This window comes from Schistocerca piceifrons, chromosome 6, assembly GCF_021461385.2.
Source record: "Schistocerca piceifrons isolate TAMUIC-IGC-003096 chromosome 6, iqSchPice1.1, whole genome shotgun sequence".
In the NCBI taxonomy this organism is placed as follows: Eukaryota; Metazoa; Arthropoda; class Insecta; order Orthoptera; family Acrididae; genus Schistocerca; species Schistocerca piceifrons.
Genome location: NC_060143.1, coordinates 29,262,642 through 29,283,315, shown reverse-complemented (window position 1 = coordinate 29,283,315; position 20,674 = coordinate 29,262,642). Strand labels below are relative to the sequence as shown.

The 20,674-nt window shown below is 40.5% G+C and overlaps 1 protein-coding gene across 2 annotated transcripts in view; it reads left to right on the top strand.

Annotated features, from left to right (window-relative positions):
* Positions 1 to 20,674, top strand: part of LOC124802767 — a 146,853-nt gene that overhangs the window by 62,505 nt on the left and 63,674 nt on the right. For both annotated transcript variants that reach the window (XM_047263760.1, XM_047263759.1), the window contains exons 4-5: positions 853 to 1,078; positions 3,687 to 3,830. In XM_047263760.1, the coding sequence (XP_047119716.1) occupies positions 853 to 1,078; positions 3,687 to 3,830 (370 nt within the window). The remainder of the gene's footprint in view (positions 1 to 852; positions 1,079 to 3,686; positions 3,831 to 20,674) is intronic.

Below are 20,674 nucleotides of genomic sequence, written 5' to 3'. Positions count from 1 at the left end.
AATATTTACATTATCAGTCGTTAGTTGGATATTGTTGACACTAGGGTTTGGTTTTCTGCTGATTCTCTCATTTACACAGTTCCAGAATGATTTGCTTATGTTATTCGAGGTAGCAATTTTTTGCTGTATAGTTTCCTTTGTGTATACATTCAGTGCTTGTTTATAGGCTTTTCGACATGTGTGGAAGTTGTCTCTAGTTGATGTGTCCTGGAACTCTTCATATATTTGCCAAGTAATAAACATTTTCTTCTTCAGGTGTTTTACTTCTGAAGGAAGTCTTATGCGGTTTTGAGTATATTTCTTTTTGAAAGTAACTGGACATGTTACTTTAAAATGGGCAAAGAAAGTGTTATAAAAGTTACTCCATTTGTCTGCAACATTTTCTGTACAATATATGTCATTTCATGTCTCAAAACTGCAGTGCGGACCCCAACTTCTCTAAACATTTTTCATTTGTACATCTTATTTCAATTGTCTCATATGTACTTTGTGAATCATACATATTCAGTATTTCCATTGTCTGGCAAAGATGTGTACACTAAATGGTTATGATAGCTTGTGGTATTTCCTTCATTCTGCAGTAAAGAATTTAGTGAAAGTCTTCCTACTTATCATACTCTCACAATTATTTTAGATTGGATCAGCTAAACAATCACATTTTGTGGTGGAATATAAATTTATGTTGAATCTACATTTTTTTTGATTTTTTTCGGCCTTATGGGAATTGTGAACATTGAATATGAATAATTATTTTGGTATTGTTAATCATTTATTTTGAATCTCATTAACACTAAATGAAACTGTGTGCGCTGCTAATGCCATTATAAAGCTAACCAGAATTTGATATTTCAGGCTACTGTTGCGCAAGTACACAAAAAATTATTGCAAAGATCACGTGGATCGTCCCGAATTGTGGGTGCTGACAAAGGGTAACCCTGTGTTGCATGCTGTGGAGTTGGTACAAGGCTGGTGGTCACGAACACTAGTAACTCAGTGTGGATCCAAGTACCTAATTGATGTAGATGTTTCATCACTTGTAAATAAGCATACCTCTATTGCGCGGATGCCAGATGTCAAGGTCAGTTTAAGGAGAAATAAACCTATGTTCAATTTTTGTTGTAATGTGTAACTGAGTTTTCTTTTGATGCTAGTCAGTTGTCAGGATGAGCATTACTGCAAAGGGCTTTTGATTCTAAAGCATTATGTCAGAGTGAGAAACACTAAATAAATTACTTTTTCTCTCTTAACAACATGTGGACAGGGTGGGTTCTTCCTTGGCTCTGGTATGAGGTAGAACAAAACAGCATTTTTACGTAAGTAACTTTTATTGAAAGATTCGTACAATGGCTTCCTTACTGGATTGTTCTGGCTGGGAGAGCGGCAGCTGTGTCGTTTACGAAGCCTTCTGCTGTGGCAGCGGCGGCGTCTGATTACGTCTGGCGGTGTGTATCTCGTGTCGCCGTCTCGCCCAGTTGACTGGAGACGCGCGTCGTGCTGTGGCCCGTTTAATTATTGAGAACGAAGTCTTGAATTGGGTGGTGATACCTTGGATGTGGCATTACAGTGTTTGTCTTCTCTATGCGGCTGCATTTGTCAGTGTTGTGCGTCGGCCAGTGGAGCGGCGTGGCGGGGGAAGGCCAGTGTCCCGGACTCGAACAACGGACTCCAGCTTGCTAGTCTTCGGCTGTCAGATCTTCATTACCAGCTTACAGGTGACTGCTGATGTGAGGCCGTCTCCTTTCCATCCTCACAAGTCACCCGGGTACGTAAAAATCAGTCTTCAAACACCTTTTAACTTCTGTCTTCTGGCGGTGAGGCTGCTGTTTGCTATTCCATTACAGCGGTGGACTTGGTGCTTCTGTGTGCGATGTAGTCTCTTCCTGCATGACGGTCTTCAGCACCGACTGAACTGTACTGAAACTGAAAACTACTGTCGGGCCCATTGCGTCTCGCGTATTTATTTACTTCAGTTCACTGCAGGTGAAAGACTTCACGATCATTGCCTCTTCTGTCATGTTGAAAAGCTTCTCGAAGAATCTTCTTAACGTCGGTCATTGGCTCTTGGAATGTAGGCGAGGGCCTTTGATCACGTGACAATTGAGAAATACGTAAGCCGATCGGGCGATGCCCTGATGGCTGAATCGACAGCGTCCGCTTATGTGGGGAGGGTGATGGCTTCTCCTGAACGTACTGACTCCACGGTCATTGCCTCTTCTGCTCTGCCAGCTGGTTGCCAGTGTGAATTCTTCTAAACTAAACTAAGTTTTTCCTTTATTTTCTAATTTCTACTTCACTTTACATTGATTTCTACTTCACATGTTAGTTTAAAGCAGATCTTGATCAGATGCACTGGAAATTGTAGGGGGACAGAAAAATTAACCATACATATACATTTTTTTGTTAGTCGTAGGAGGATGTAATCCAAAGGCTCATTGTTTTCTTTCTTGTTTATGTCTCTCTTGACCATTCAATGCCTCAACTATATGGTGAGTGCTTACCTTTCCATTATTTGCATTCCACCCAGGACTTCTGATATCATTTTAAAGTGGATATTCATCAGTCCTGCTTTCTGTTCTTGAAATATCTGAATTCAAGTAGCAACTGTTTAATATCTCTTTCTGTGTAGAAAAACACAACACTGCCTATCTTGTTTTCAAAATTTGATGTGTTGTCCCAAAACTATGAAGAAAAGCTTTATCGGTCTTCTCCAGTCCCTTGTGCAACCTCTGCTCGTGTGCCTTTCCCCCTCCCCGTGTCAGAGCTTGTACTGAGTCTATTGACAGTGTCATTGAAGAATGTTGAGTGTAGATCATCCTTGTTTTTTCTCGCATCCATGAACTTCCTTACTTTCTAAAACATGCGGCAGTAAATATCACTGAAAAGCCATACATATTTCTTTGTGCTTCCTAATTTCCCTGTGTTAATTGTAGCTCACTTCACGTACAAAATGTAACGTTATTGCAGTGAGTTAATAAATGAGACTTTTTACAACTTGGAATTTACCAAATTTGCTCATTGATCTAAATGAGAAATCTTTTCATTGGAATTGAGTTTAGGATGGTCAGAGAACGAAACTATACAAGCACCACTTTAGGCTAATTTTTGCACAGGCTGGCAGATGAATTCTAATAATAAAAGAAACTACAGATAAAGCATACAGCCATAAAATAAGACATTCCAGAGGAGTCAAAGGAACCTCTGTGAGAGAAATACATGAGACTGAAAACAAGGTTGTGTGATTGGCATGCAATGAAAAATTTTGAACTGCGATTTTACTGATTAAATATGACATTCTTGCTTAGAAATTCCAACTGTCAGACACAGATGGATTCACATGGGTGAAAGGCAGATTTAGATAAATTTAATTTTGTCGTTGTTGAGCTTTTCCAATTTCTCACGATTACTTTTAACATATAGAAGCTAATGTTAGTGCATTGTAAATTCTTATGGTGCTGATCTTTTACCCTTATGTGCAAACTTGTAAGCTATTGTCATACCAAAATTATAGTTTGCCACTGCAGGGAATTCATTAATGTGTATTTAGAGAAAAGCAAAACAATTAGAAGTGCAGAAACCTCTTGATTCCTTGCTTCTTAAACATCAAATTGTTGGATCTAAAACTGTCAAGATTCTCTTCAGTTGGCATCAAAATACAGATTTTTAATGATTTATTGCATTTGTTACAGCCAAAGTGTCATGTTGTTGCTACCTGTGATGTAAACACAAATATGAACTCAATCCATGAGAACAGTGAGAACACAAGTGTTACAGTGAAATTAAAGTGGAACCAGCCAGTGAAGAAACCACCTCATGATACAACAGCTGTCATTGTGAGTGTTGTATTCATAATTTTTTTTAAAATAGAACTCCATTAGCAGTGGAATTATGTATGATACGTCATTATGCCCCACTCTAAAAACTGTTAGTTATGTTATTGTGCTGCTGATATAAAATATGTAATGCAGTTGTAAAGTGTGATGCGGGTAGACAGATATTGGGAAAATAAATGAAACATGATGTGGTATAAATAAATATGAAATTGAAATGTATAGATACAGGAAAGTGATTAAGGAGAATGTTTAGACATGTTATACATGTATTTATTTATTTATTGGTCCTGTGAATCTAGGACTGTACTGTGCACAAAAGATATTGGACCATTCATTAATTGCAATATACATTCCTTGATTTTTTTCTCATTTTTTTCAGACATCATGTCAAAGAAAGATAAAATTATACAATATTTTTCTTACACTAAACATTTTAAAAAACTGTTAATTGGTGAGGCAGTTTTGTTTTTCTAGGTGTTCCCTTACTGTATAGAAGCAGCGCTCAACCAAGTAATCCTTCACAGTTGATTTGAACTTGTTTAAGTCCATTATTATTTTTGTGGATTTGGGTAGTGTATTGTACAATTTGATGGCAGGGTGGAGTACCTCTCTGTAGTAGTGCTGTGTTCGTCTGTTGTACATGTACATCATTTATTTGTCTTGTGTGGTAGCTATGTACAGATTCACTATGGGTGATGCTTGGACTGCTACTGTTTAGTTTTTCTTGTATAATTTACATGTTCGAGTATATAAATGCATGGAAATGGTAGTATTTTATTTTTCCTAAATAGTGGTTTGCCTGATCTCAGGGCCAATCCTTCCATTAATCTAACAATATTTTTCTGCAATCTAAATGATTTCTGACTAACTCCACAATTTCCTCATAACAGTACGCCATATTTCAATATTGAATGAATGCAAGCAAAATATATGGTCCTGAGATTATCATAAGGTATACAGTTTATTACTCTAATTACAAAACACGTTTTGCTCAGTTTTTTGTTCACATAGTCCACATGTGTATCCCATTTCGTGTGTTGTTGAATCCATTTACTGAGAAATTTTGTACACCCTCTGTTTTTCAATTTTTTTTTGTCCACTTACTCCTACAGGAGGATTAGTGGGTGTCCTTTCTGGGTAGTGAAAATATCCATTGCAGCAGTTTTTTTCCAGATTTATAATCAAACTGTCTTCATCAAAGTACTGTAATATCTTATCTGTGAAGTTCTTAATGTCATTTTCAAAGTTTTCTTGGCTACTTCCTGTAATTAAGATGCTGATGTCACCTGCAAATTGATACGGCTTACTGTTTTTGCTGTTTATATGTAAATGGTACTACGAACGGCTGAAAGCAAGGGGAAACTATGGCTGTAATTTTTCCTAAGGGCATGCAGCTTTACTGTATGGATAAATAATGATGGCGTCCTCTTGGGTAAAATACTCCGGAAGTAAAATAGTCCCCCATTCGGATCTCCGGCGGGGACTACTCAGGAGGACGTCGTTATCAGGAGAAAGAAAATTGGCATTCTACGGATCGGAGCGTGGAATGTCAGATCCCTTAACCGGGCAGGTAGGTTCGAAAATTTAAAAAGGGAAATGGATAGGTTAAAGTTACATATAGTGGGAATTAGTGAAGTTCGGTGGCAGGAGGAACAAGACTTTCGGTCAGGCGAATACAGGGTTGTAAATACAAAGTCAAATAGGGGTAATGCAGGAGTAGGTTTCAAAATGAATAAAAAAATAGGAATGCAGGTAAGCTACTACAAACAGCGTAGTGAATGCATTACTGTGGCCAAGATAGACACGAAGCCCACGCCTACTACAATAGTACAAGTTTATATGCCAACTAGCTCTGCAGATGACGAAGAACTTGAAGAAATGTATGATGAAATAAAAGAAATTATTCAGGTAGTGAAGGGAGACGAAAATTTAATAGTCATGGGTGACTGGAATTAGATAGTAGGAAAAGGAAGAGAAGGAAACGTAGTAGGTGAATATGGATTGGGGGTAAGAAATGAAAGAGGAAGCTGCCTGGTAGAATTTTGCACAGAGCACAACTTAATCATAGCTAACATTTGGTTCAAGACTCATAAAAGAAGGTTGTACACATGGAAGAACCCTGGAGATACTAGAAGGTTTCAGATAGATTATATAATGGTAAGACAGAGATTTAGGAATCAGGTTTTAAATTGTAAGACATTTCCAGGGGCAATGTGGACTGACCACAATCTATTGGTTATGAACTGTAGATTAAAACTGAAAAAACTGCAAAAAGGTGGCAATTTAAGGTGATGGGACCTGGATAAATTGAAAGAACCAGAGGTTGTACAGAGTTTCAGGGAGAGCATAAGGGACCAATTGACAAGAATGGGGGAAAGAAATACAGTAGAAGAAGAATGCGTAGCTTTGAGGGATGAAGTAGTGAAGGCAGCAGAGGATCAAGTACGTAAAAAGACGAGGGCTAGTAGAAAGAAATCATTGGGTGACAAAAGAAATATTGAATTAAATTAACAAAAGGAGAAAATACCAAAATGCAGTAAATGAAGCAGGCAAAAAGGAATATAAACGTCTCAAAAATGAGATCAACAGGAAGTGCAAAACGTCTAAGCAGGGATGGCTGGAGTTCAAATGTAAGGATGTAGATGCTTATCTCACTAGGGGTAAGATAGATACTGCCTACAGGAAAATTAAAAAGACCTTTGAAGAAAAGAGAACCACTTGCATGAATATCAAGAGCTCAGATGGAAACCCAGTTCTAAGCAAAGAAGGGAAAGCAGAAAGGTGGAAGGAATGTATAGAGAGTCTATATAAGGGCGATGTACTTGAGGACAATATTATGGAAATGGAAAAGGATGTAGATGAAGGTGAAATGGGAGATATGATGCTGCATGAAGAGTTTGACAAAGCACTGAAAGATCTGAGTTGAAACAAGGCCCCGAGAGTAGACAACATTCCATTAGAACTACTGACGGCTTTGGGAGACCAAGTCCTGGCAAAAGTCTACCATCTGGTGAGCAAAATGTATGAGACAGGTGAAATACCCTCAGACTTCAAGAAGAATATAATAATTCCAATCCCAAAGAAAGTAGGTGTTGACAGATGTGAAAATTACCGAACTATCAGTTTAATAAGTCACAGCTGCAAAATACTAACGCGAATTCTTTACAGACGAATGGCAGAACTGGTAGAAGCCGACCTTGGGGAAGATCAGTTTGGATTCCGCAGAAATATTGGAACACAGGAGGCAATACTGACCCTACGACTTATCTTAGAAACTAGATTAAGAAAAGGCAAACCTACGTTTCTAGCATTTGTAGACTTAGAGAAAGCTTTTGACAATGTTGACTGGAATACTCTCTTTCAAATTCTGAAGGTGGCAGGGGTAAAATACAGGGAGCAAAAGGCTATTTGCAATTTGTACAGAAACAAGATGGCAGTTATAAGAGTCGAGGGGTATGAAAGGGAAGCAATGGTTGGGAAGGGAGTGAGACAGGGTTGTAGCCTCTCCCCGATGTTATTCATTCTGTATATTGAGCAAGCAGTAAAGGAAACAAAAGAAAAATTTGGAGTAGGTATTAAAGTCCATGGAGAAGAAATAAAAACTTTGAGGTTCGACGATGACATTGTAATTCTGTCAGAGACAGCAAAGGACTTGGAAGAGCAGTTGAGCGGAATGGACAATGTCTTGAAAGGAGGATATAAGATGAACATCAACAAAAGCAAAACGAGGATAATGGAATGTAGTCGAATTAAATCGGGTGATGCTGAGGGAATTAGATTAGGAAATGAGATGCTTAAAGTAGTAAAGGAGTTTTGCTATTTGGGGAGCAAAATAACTAATGATGGTCGAAGTAGAGAGGATATAAAATGTAGACTGTCAATGGCAAGGAAAGCGTTTCTGAAGAAGAGAAATTTGTTAACATCGAGTATAGATTTAAGTGTCAGGAAGTCGTTTCTGAAAGTACACTCCTGGAAATTGAAATAAGAACACCGTGAATTCATTGTCCCAGGAAGGGGAAACTTTATTGACACATTCCTGGGGTCAGATACATCACATGATCACACTGACAGAACCACAGGCACATAGACACAGGCAACAGAGCATGCACAATGTCGGCACTAGTACAGTGTATATCCACCTTTCGCAGCAATGCAGGCTGCTATTCTCCCATGGAGACGATCGTAGAGATGCTGGATGTAGTCCTGTGGAACGGCTTGCCATGCCATTTCCACCTGGCGCCTCAGTTGGACCAGTGTTCGTGCTGGACGTGCAGACCGCGTGAGACGACGCTTCATCCAGTCCCAAACATGCTCAATGGGGGACAGATCCGGAGATCTTGCTGGCCAGGGTAGTTGACTTACACCTTCTAGAGCACGTTGGGTGGCATGGGATACATGCGGACGTGCATTGTCCTGTTGGAACAGCAAGTTCCCTTGCCGGTCTAGGAATGGTAGAACGATGGGTTCGATGACGGTTTGGATGTACCGTGCACTATTCAGTGTCCCCTCGACGATCACCAGTGGTGTACGGCCAGTGTAGGAGATCGCTCCCCACACCATGATGCCGGGTGTTGGCCCTGTGTGCCTCGGTCGTATGCAGTCCTGATTGTGGCGCTCACCTGCACGGCGCCAAACACGCATACGACCATCATTGGCACCAAGGCAGAAGCGACTCTCATCGCTGAAGACGACACGTCTCCATTCGTCCCTCCATTCACGCCTGTCGCGACACCACTGGAGGCGGGCTGCACGATGTTGGGGCGTGAGCGGAAGACGGCCTAACGGTGTGCGGGACCGTAGCCCAGCGTCATGGAGACGGTTGCGAATGGTCCTCGCCGATACCCCAGGAGCAACAGTGTCCCTAATTTGCTGGGAAGTGGCGGTGCGGTCCCCTACGGCACTGCGTAGGATCCTACGGTCTTGGCGTGCATCCGTGCGTCGCTGCGGTCCGGTCCCAGGTCGACGGGCACGTGCACTTTCCGCCGACCACTGGCGACAACATCGATGTACTGTGGAGACCTCACGCCCCACGTGTTGAGCAATTCGGCGGTACGTCCACCCGGCCTCCCGCATGCCCACTATACGCCCTCGCTCAAAGTCCGTCAACTGCACATACGGTTCACGTCCACGCTGTCGTGGCATGCTACCAGTGTTAAAGACTGCGATGGAGCTCCGTATGCCACGGCAAACTGGCTGACACTGACGGCGGCGGTGCACAAATGCTGCGCAGCTAGCGCGATTCGACGGCCAACACCGCGGTTCCTGGTGTGTCTGCTGTGCCGTGCGTGTGATCATTGCTTGTACAGCCCTCTCGCAGTGTCCGGAGCAAGTATGGTGGGTGACACACCGGTGTCAATGTGTTCTTTTTTCCATTTCCAGGAGTGTATTTGTATGGAGTGTAGCCATGTATGGAAGTGAAACATGGACGATAAATAGTTTGGACGAGAAGAGAATAGAAGCTTTTGAAATGTGGTGCTACAGAAGAATGCTGAAGATTAAATGGGTAGATCATGTAACTAATGAGGAGGTATTGAATAGAATTGGGGAGAAGAGGAGTTTGTGGCACAACTTGACAAGAAGAAGGGACCGGTTGGTAGGACATGTTCTGAAGCATCAAGGGATCACAAATTTAGCATTGGAGGGCAGCGTGGAGGGTAAAAATCATAGAGGGAGACCAAGAGATGAATACACTAAGCAGATTCAGAAGGATGTAGGCTGCAGTAGGTAATGCGAGATGAAGAAGCTTGCACAGGATATAGTAGCATGGAGAGCTGCATCAAACCAGTCTCAGGACTGAAGACGACGACAACAACAACAACAACAACATATGTAAATCATTTACACGTAGTAAGAACAGAATTGGACCCTATATGGAACCACAGGGAAATCCATGTGTGACCACTAAATCTGATTGACGAGTTTTGATTGTCCCATTTACTTCATGTGATATCACTATGAGTTGTTTTCTTTTGTGGAGGTATGATTTAATCCAATTATGCACTGCTCCCCTAATACCCCAGTTCTTAATCTTACCTAGTAATTTATCATGATTGATTGCATCAGATGCTTTTGACAAGGCTAGGAAGTTACTTGAGGTATGTTCCTGCCTATCTAGGGCCTGTAGAGTTCATACAGAAAAGGAAAGGTTGCCGTTTCAGTAGAGTGATTTTTCCTAAAACCATATTGAGATGCTGATAGTATATTATATTTATTTTTGAAATTTGACAGTCTTTATGATAGTGTTTCTCTAGAATATTAGAAAACATGACAGTAGAGAAACTGATTCAAATTTTGGACAGCTGCAGACATGGCATCAAAATACATTTGCAGTTTCTTCCCATATCTTGGCAGATAAATACTCCAGCCACACAAGACACTGGAAGAGTATGTTGTCCATTTCCTCATGGAGCCATTCCTAAATCGAGGAAGAATTCTGACAACAAACAACTCTTTCGCATCCTTTCATCTTACTGAGAAAATTCAACAGAAGAAAACGTTATTTGTGGGGACAATGAAAAATATTTGCTGAAATCTCCCCAACTGTGTGAACAACTGTTCTGACTCACTTTGTATCATCATCTTGAAGAAGAGGAATAAGCCAGGTTGCACCCTAACAGTGTACAAGGGGAAGAAAAGTAAGAATATCATTATTTTATGGACACTAAATAGAACTGAGGGGAAAAGGAAAGAAGAAATGCTACAAAGCATGTTGTGGATGTAAATAAAACAATTCATAAAGATTCATATAAGATTGCTTGTAAGAGATGGCTGACATGTGTCTTCTACAATATCCTAGATATGGAAACAGTAAATGCATGCATAATCTACAATCAAATAACCAAAAATAATCTGGAGGGAAGGCAATTGTTCTTCAGATGATCTTACACACGGGAGACGACAAAGAGCCAGACAGGACCAAGAAAGCTAATTGAACAAAGACAGGGCCATAGGACCAGACAAATAAAACAGCGAAAGAAGTGTCAAGTTGTATGCACAAAGAAAATGAGACCAATGGCATTTGAGAAAAAAGTAATACAGCCATCTGCAACAAATGTGTGTGAAATATACCAATATTCAAAGTTTTATTTTGATGTTTCGAAACAATCAAATGGAATAAATGAAGAAATGTTAGGTACTTTAGAAGTCACATTTCTGGGCCTCGTGTTTGGCTACCACAGAGCCCCAGCCTTTGCAGCATTATTTCCTTTCTGTGCTGCATGCTTTTACTTCTACTATCCCTTTCTCCTTCTGTCCCTCCATCAAATGGTTTTCTTGGTGCCCCCTGGTTTATTACTGGGTGTCACGTTTCCACCTTTCATCTATTGTATGTGACTGGGGCCCTCCGAGCAATGGGTCAATGGCCAGGTAGCCATGCCGAAGCTGGGTGGCACCCGTTAGGAGCAGGCAGCACCATGGCGGATCTGCCGCAAATGAAACGGATGAAGTTATTTCCCACTGGTGGCGATATGGCCGCTGCAGTCTCTATGAAAGGACAGTCCCAGTCCTTTCCCAATGCAGGGAGATAATATCCTAAAATATTCTCTTCCCACAGCTATGCTAGCCCATTCTTTAGAGATTGTGGTCTGAAGGAGCCACAGGCTGCTGGTCACAGTGCTTCATGATTGGGCTCTTTGCCTTAAACTGATTCAGAGAAGCCCTTGCAATCACAAAAACCCTCTAATGAGAGGAAAGACAAGGAAAAGTCCTCCAAGGAGGACAACATTCTGGTGGCCCTCATCCCACCAGATACTGCCTTTTCGTCCTGTGGCCAAGGCGGAGATTCCGGCAGCCCCTGGAGCCCCAGTTTGCACCCCACAACAGAAACCGGAACCTATGTATATTGATGCCATAACCCCTCAACCAGTGGCAGCAGGTGACCCTAAGGCATAACCTGTCCTCTTGGTCCCTTCATGGCCTTACTGTACTTGATGTCATTATTCTCCAATGGAATTCTAGCATTTTTTTCCACCACCTGGCTGAGCTAGACATCTTTGACACATCTCCTGCCTTCTGCATTGCCCTTAAGGAGACTGTGTTTCCAGCAACACAGACCCCAGTCCTTTGTGGATACTGGGGATATTGTAAGAATCTTGCTGCCTATGGCAGGGTGTGGGGTGGAGTTTGCACGTATATTCTAGGCACTCATGCCTCTCAGTACCCCTTTGGAGGCTGTGGCTGTTTGGGTAAGTGCATTTTAGGATATTACCATCTGAAGTGTTTACCTTCCTTCAGATGGTGACGTGTCTCAGAACATACTGTTTGTCGGTGTCACACCATTCACCCACAACCAGAACTTTACCTTGATGACCAACTACTCAATGTGTTGGAGAATTACCACTTTTTAAGACTGATCTTCGATTCTCGGTTGACGTGGATACCCCATCTTTGCCAGCTTAAGTGAAAGTGCTGGTTGCACTTTAATACACTTCACTGCGTAAGTAACACCAGCTGGGATGCAGATAACACTACCTTCCTGCAGCTTTACAAAGCTCTGATACAATCCTGCCTTGATTATGGGGGTATGATATATGTTTCAACATTTACCTCAGCTGTGCAGGCCATACTTGGCTAACTCATGATCATCTCATCCTTAGTGAGGACCCATCCCACTGTTGTAGCACCTGTTTGACAGTGGTTCACTGATACACCACTGTGGGGTTCGACTTGTGATGGGAGCCTTTTGAATTAGCCCTGTGAACAGCTTACACATGGAGGCTGGGGTTCCTCCTTTGCAGATAAAGTGCCAACAACAGCTTGTCATTTGTGCTACACACATTCGTTTGCATCTAAATTACCATCTCCCCTTTCCAAATACAGTAATCCATCTTCCGCAACGGCGACACAGATAAGGCATTACAATCACAATCCATATCTGGTCTGCCGTCTCTGAATTACAGTTGTTTCCTCTTCTACCTCTCCTCCGGGCCCACCCTTGTGGTGCGTCCCTCGGCTACCGCTTAGTCTTGACCTTTCACAAGGTCTGAAGGACTCTGTTCATCCTGAGGCCTTACACTGCCAATTTTTCTCCATCCTTGGCACATCCTAGGGTTCACAAGTTATCTACACTGATGGCTCCATGGTTGCTAGTTGTGTGGACTTTGCTTTGTGAGACATTCTAAACTGCTGTCCTTGCTGGATGGTTCTAGTGTTTTCACAGTGGAGTTGGTAGCCATCTCTCGTGCTCTTGATCATATCCGTTCCTGCAGGGAGTCCTGGAGCAGTTTGCAAGCTCTCGACCAGTGCTACCCTCGCCATCTCTTGGTCATTGCCATCCAGAATTCCCTATGTGCCCTTGAACACTGGGACGATCAGTGACCGTATGGACTCCGGGCTATGTCGGGATCTGGTGTAATGACTTCACTGATAGCGTGGCCAAACTAGCTACCAGTTAACTGGCTCTTGAGATCAGCATCCCGGGAACAGACCTCTGACAAGTATTACGCCTTCAAGTTTTAGGTGCCTGGAATATGGAATGGTTCACTCTGATTTCACCATACAAACTACGGGTGATAACGGAGACTGAATCTGTGGAGGTTCTTCATGCAGGTGTCTTGCAAGGACTTGGCCATCCTCTGCAATCTCCGCGCTGGCCATACTTGGCTAACTCGTGGTCATCTCATCCTTAGTGAGGACCCATCCCACTGTTGTAGCACCTGTTTGACAGTGGTTCACATTTTGCTGGACTGTCCCAACTGTTGGTGATTTAAATTTTTTCAAAGTTTGATTTTTTTGTACATCAGGAAATGAAGGTATGATGAATGTGAAACTTGGCGTGAAGCAACCTAACAACGGAAAGTTCTCAAATATTAAGTTTCATTGATATAACACTTTCCAATACTGAATAAATTAAGTGCTTTTTTTTTTTAAGATAAAAAATGTGGTATTTTGAATTTGATGTTGCAAGAAACTGTATACTATGGAACTCTCCAAACTGGGCTCATTACAAAGACCATGGTTTGAACTGCAAAAGAAAGTGTACATGAATATCCAATGTGGGCTAACTGAACATGAAACTTGCGTCATGAAAAAACTGTAAACTTCAGATTCTTATCTCGTAAACTCTTGCTGAACATGAGCTTAATATGCAATAGCTTGGTAGCATAAGGATGTGAAATGGAAAATTTCACCTACTATTTTCCAATAATCCACAAATTCATCGAAAAGATGGTGATGTTTGTGAAATGTTGAAAATGGGGTATATTTTTCTATTAAAGTTTCAAAACCAATCTTTTTTGAAAACGTATGTTTTAAGCTCTCCCAGAACAGTGGGTTTAATTTCCAGAATGGGCTAACAGTGCTACATAAATTGAGGCGAAGTACTGGAAAAATCACACTGTGAATAAAGTTCTAACTTCGGCTTCTTATATCTTGTTGATTAAAGGCATGATAAACACTAAACTGGACAACTACTACCTAGCAACCTAAAGTTTTCCAGTAAAAAATATCGTTCTTTTTCTGCTTACCAAATTTCTACAAACTCAATTCAAACTCAATTTCTGTAAAAATGTCAAAAATACATCACCTTCAATTTGCTTTTAGAAAATTTGTTTCCAATAATTGATTTCACATTATTTGCAGTTGAAAAGAGCATGTTTTTAAGCATCCAGAAAATCATGTTTGACAATACGTGAAAATGATGGACAAGCTATAGGTAATGTACCATGACAACAGACTTCATTGTAGCAACCTATTGTCTGTGTTTAGTTGCATGTGGTTTCTATTTTTGAATTAACAACCTATATCCCACTATTTTGTGTTGGTCTATGGTGATGATGTCACTACCCATTCAAAAACCTTAATTGGCAACCCCATTGCTATAGGGTTTACGAAATACCACCCACAGGTAGGTCTCTTCATCCAGGTCCCCAAGCCTGTAATTGTTTCATAGTTGAGGTTTCAAAGCCGTGTTGTGGTACCTGTCTGCTTACAAATCCATTTGATAATATCTTCTCTCATACCAGCAACCGTGCTGCTTTCTCGCTATTCTATTTTTTGAAACTTTTTGCTTTCTTAGCTTTATTGTTTCTGAACTTGTACTCATACATATTTGATGCAATGTAACTTTTGGTTGCAGAAGTTGAATAGATCTTTTGCCATCAGTATTTGATATGTTGACAGCCTTTGTACGCTTCTTGAGTAGGCAGTCACTTGGTTGTGCCACCAATCCCATTAAACCTAGATTTTCCATGGCTGGTGCTGAATATGTTACATTCCTTATCAATGTTTAAATCGTTTTTGTGGCTACATTGATTGACAAAATTATTAGTTTTATATTGCGCAGCTGAGATGTTTGTGAAATGGTTTTACTGGTCTTTGTTTGATTCGACACAAGTCAATTAATTTTTGAATAAACTCATTTACAGGTACTGTATCAAGTTGGAGGTGATCCGAAATAATTAAACAATGAACAGTTTGCAACGTGCCCGTACACAAAAGGTACAAAAGGATATGATGTAGCTAGCAAATTTTCCCAATGAGACCCCTGAGCAGCACCTTCAAAAACAAAGTAATAATTTTTAATGTCTTTGGAACCAAATTAAGAAACCAAATTACAGGCATGGGAATCTAGATATAGAATGCGCTTATAGCTGGTATTGCAATGGAGTTGGCAGTTCATGCTCTGGAATGGGTAGTGACAATGTCACCATGGGCCAACACAATATAGTGAGTTATTACTTGAAAGTTTAAAAATTGGAACCAGATGCAACAAAACACAGGTACAAGTTTCTGGGATGTAGTCTGTTGTGGTACATTCCCTCAGTTTGTCTGTTGTTTTCAGGTACTGCTAGTACACAGTGGAAAATTAAATGTGGTTTTCTGGATGCTTTAAAATGTGCTCTTTCCAATTGTGATTAGTTTGAAAACAATTACGGAAAATATTTTTTAAAAGCAGATTGAATGTGATCAATTTTTGTAATTTTTATGGAAATAAAGTTTTAACTGATTTTGTAGAAATTTGGCAAGCAGTACATGAATGATATTTTATATTGGAAAACCTTATGCTGCTAAGTTGTTGTTGTTGTACAGTTTCATGTTTATAATTCCATTAATCAAGAAGATGCAAAAAGTCTAAGTTAAAATTTTATTCTCAGTGCGATACTTCTGGCTACTTTGCCTCAATTTATGTAGCATTGTTAGCCCATGCTGGAATCAGCATGTATTAAGATACAAGAATCTGAAGTTTACGTACACAAGTTTCATGTGCAATTTTGATTCAAATTATTTATCATTGTTAACCCATACTGGATATTCAGGTACATTTTGTTTTGCTTTTGAGAGCATGGTCTTTCTAATAAGCCCAATTTGGAGAGTTTTATAGTAAATAGTAATTTGCAAAATAAATTGAAAATATCACATTTTTGACCTTTTTGCATGGTCTTTGCCCTTTTTGCATGGTCTTTGCCCTTTTTGCATGGTCTTTGCCCTTTTTGCATGGTCTTTGCCCTTTTTGCATGGTCTTTGCTCTTTTTGCATGGTCTTTGCCCTTTTTGCATAATCTTCGCCTTTGCACTTAATTTATTCAGTTTTGGAAAGTGGTACTAAACAACTCTCTCTCTTTGAGAACCTTGTATTGTGAGGTTACTACATACCAAGTTTCATGTTCATCATACCTTTATTTCCTGAGATATAAAAAGCCAAACTTTGACATTTTTTGGGCGACTTTGCCTGAAATTTTCTGACTAAGTATCACTCAAGTTATTTTCATTACTATTATCAAGAGGATGCATAAAGTTACAAAAGATGGTCAAATTTCAATTCTTGCACCAAAAGATATCACCAGATATAACAATTCACTCACCAGAAATTCATCCTTGCTCTGTCCAAAGCCACACGTGGAGTCAAACAAATGACTGTATCGGTCAGACTTACTTCAATGAACATTAAGCTTTACCAGTGTTCATTGGTAACATGTGTGAATGTTCACATAAAATTTCACTGAAATTTATGATGGTCCAGCAGAGAGGCTTAGGTGATTTCGCATGGATTGACCTGGACACCTCCCACTGTTCTAGTGTGTCACATTTTCCACTGTTTTTGTGTTGACATGCACAAGAAAAAGGTAATGGCCCAAAAATGGAACCTTGCAGGACACCAAATGTAGATAGATCCCAATTGGACGAAGACAGATGGTGTAATACAGGATACTTTCCTGTTGACTGATTTTTTTTTTTTTTTTTTTTTTTTTTTTTTTTTTTTTTTTTTTTTTTTTCTCACCCCCCCCCCTTTCCCTCTTGGACAGGTAACATTTTAACCATTTTGTGGCATTTTCTGCCACACCACAATATTCTTATTTACGTAAAGGATAAATACGTAAAATAAGGGAAAGGCAACCACTTACCTGTAGAGTATTGGTACATGTGCACAAAAACACATAATAGAAAAGAGTTAACACAACTGTCAAGCTCATGCCCTTTTTCTAGTAAGAATACACACATCCTTTAATCACACAGACATCCAAATGTACATGCTTGTGATAGCAGTTAGGTAGATTATTGAGTATTGATTATCAAAAGCCTAGCCTGGGTAGATAGATGGAGGGGGGAAAAGGATAGGGGACACACAAGGCAAGAAGGGGCATAGCTGGATAGTGTGAGGCAGGTATTTTGTCAGATGATTCAGTGTCTGTGCAACACGATGAAAAGAGTTCAGAGGGAAGGTCATGAGGGAGAGGGAGGAGGGAGGGAGCTAGAGGGAATTGGGCAGGTGGGGTGGGGGAGCTTGGTAGGAGGAAGAGTACTCTATCGGGATGGGAAAGGAATGGTGTGGACAAGAGCGCAGGGTAAAGGTAAGGTGAGGCAGTGAGAGACAACTTAAGAAAACACATGATATACTGGAGAGAGAATTCCTACCTGTGTAGTTCAGAGAAAATTGTGCTGGAAGAGAGTATCCAGATGGCCCATGCAGTGAAGCTGATGTTGAAGTCATTAGTGTTGTGGTGCACAGCATGTTAGGCAACTAGATGGTAAAGTTTGTGGTTCGCTGCAGTTGAATGGTGGCCATTCAAGTGCTTGAATGGTTTATTTGTCGTGCTCACATAAAATGCTTTACAGTAATTGCAGCATAGCTGAAATGCAACATGCTGCTTTCAAGCATGGTCCTGCCTTTTATTGGACAAGAGATGCCTGTGATTGGACTGCAGTAGGGGAGGGGAGTTGTTGGGGGAGGGGGGGGGGATGTGTGGAACATGTCTCGCTCCTGGTTCGACCGTAAGGGAATGACCTATGGGATGCAGGATTGGGAGGAGGATTGGAGTAAGGACGGACAAGGATATTCTTATGTTGTGTGGGTGGCAGAACACTACTTTGGGTAGGATGTCTGTCTTGACAGGGTACAACATGAATGCTTCAGTTTTACTGGTTAGTTCCTTTTCATACTAACCAGTAAAATTGAAGCATTCTGCATCAGCTGAAAACTTTTTTTGCTATCCCCAGAAATTTTAGTTCCAACCAATTGTAACATAGTTAGTGTTAAATGTTGGTTATCCTTACCAGATCATTAGTATTTGAGTACTGAGGAGTAAAATTAATGAACAACTTGCTTGCATTTATCAATCAGAGTTGTCAAATCCAGCTGATACACTCTGCATTTCTGAACATCATGTGACCACTGGCATGGATGTCAAGTGTTACAGGATGTAGTGATTGTCAAACTGATTAGTTCAGTATTTACCAATTAGAAGACTTAATTGGACCCAGCTCTTTGCCTCTATATTTCCACTTCCGGGTACAGCCACAGATATCATCTAATGGCATTGTAATGACTGTTTTCACCTTCTCACTCAACCAAAATGGTTATGGCCATTTTATGTAGCAGTTAGTATTGATCTTCAGTTATTTAATTTCACTGTAAAAAACACACACACACACACACACACACACACACACACACACACACACACACACACTCTCTCTCTCTCTCTCTCTCTCTCTCTCTCTCTCTCTCTCTCTCTCTCTCTCTATATATATATATATATATATATATATATATATATATGCAAACACTGAGCCTCTTGTAAAAAATAGAGCTAGCACTGAAAGACATCAGTGTTTTTACATTGATTTCCAAGACCTCCTTCATTGAACAAGTTATATTCAATGCAGAGTTGGCTGTTGTGGATGTACAAAAATGGATATCAGTGTACTTACCTATTGTAAGATCTGTCTTCCTCCAGAGGGGGAGGTCACCAGTAGGAAAATAACCATCCTGATTTCTGAGCTACCCATGCCATTCCTTGCATTGGGTGACTTCATTGCCCACAATTCTTTGTGAAGCCAGAGCTGAGATTTCATGCTGTGAGGTACTTTAATAGAACAAATTAAGTTGGACTTTGATTTATGCCAGTTCAGTAACATTGGTTCCACTTGCTTCAGTGTGTTGTGTGATACATTTTCAGCCATAGATTAGTCTATAGCCCAAAGGTCTTCTCCTCTCCTTCCATTGAAGAGAGCCTTATAGTCTACACTAATTGATCAAAAGTATCTTGACACCCCTGTGTGTGTGTAATGTGGAATCAGCCACTAAATGTAATGAGACATGGACCTGCTGGTATAAAAGGCAGTGGAGAGTGTTCTGTTGTCAGTAGTATCAGTGGCATCAGAATCGGTCAAGTAGTAGTTTGGAGACCGTGATTGTATCAGCATGACAATGCACGATTGCATAAAGTAGCTTGTGTGAGGCAATGATTTGTGGACAGTAGCATTCCTGAAGTGGACTGGACTGCCCAGAGTCCTGATTTGAATCGGGTGGAACACCTTCAGGATGAATTACAACATTGACTTGGCACCCGACCCTAACGGCCCAACACTATTACCTTCTCTGGTTTCAATTCTTGAGGAAACATGAGCAGTCATTCCTCCACAGACATTCTGACACCCCACTGAAAGTATCCCCAATGGAATTCAAGAGGTCATAAAGGGGAAGGCTAACACAGCTACATTAATGTATGTTAATAAGTGTCCAGATACTTTAGATCAGATAGCTTATGTGGTAGCAATTAGTTCCCATTGTCCTGTCTTTACCACACCAGCACCTAGTAGGGTCCTCAGAACAGCTTATTGGACTTCTTGTAATGCTGACTTAACTTTTGACGCTACCTCACGTGGGAAAATTTGACATCTGACAGGGGCCAAGTGCTGTGGTCATAAAATTAGCAGAGGTGGAGATGTGCTTTTTCTTTGGATCCTCCCAATGGAAACCAGTCCTATGATGGAATGAAGAAATCATGCAACGGTATCTTTAATACTGGAAACGAATCTGGTATTTCCAATGTTGATCCGTAGACTTGATTATTCTGCTATTAAATGCAGTGCTTGGAGTTGTGTTGCAGCTAATTTCCCAGTAAGGTCAGGTCATCAGCAAAAACTAGACATGAGATCCTGAGGTCGCCTGTTTTGACTGTCATCCTTAATAATATTTCAATTTATTACTTCTATATTCTGAACAAAGCACTGTAAAAACTATATAATGTAACCCCTGTTAAAGTTGATCTTTTCTGAGAAATAAATGCCACAAGAGGAGGGGAGTATTTACACCTTGCCCCCCTGCAGCTCCATGTAGCCACCATTAAAGTCAGTCTACTTCAGATGGTTGCAGTGGAACCAAGCAGTGAAAATGCAACTATAAATGTTAAATTGTCTAGGATGGAACAATACGAAGGCAAGTAGGCCATATTGAAACTTCCTCATTGATCTGGTACTGAAAGACCAAATTTAATATGGTGGATTTGCTAAAAGTTGGAAATTATTCATTGTTTATTTTAGTCTTCTTTTTGCATTTCATATTTGAAAGTCAATGCATGCTTTCTTAATAATCTTATCAGTGTATTTTAGTTATTGAGAGTTCTA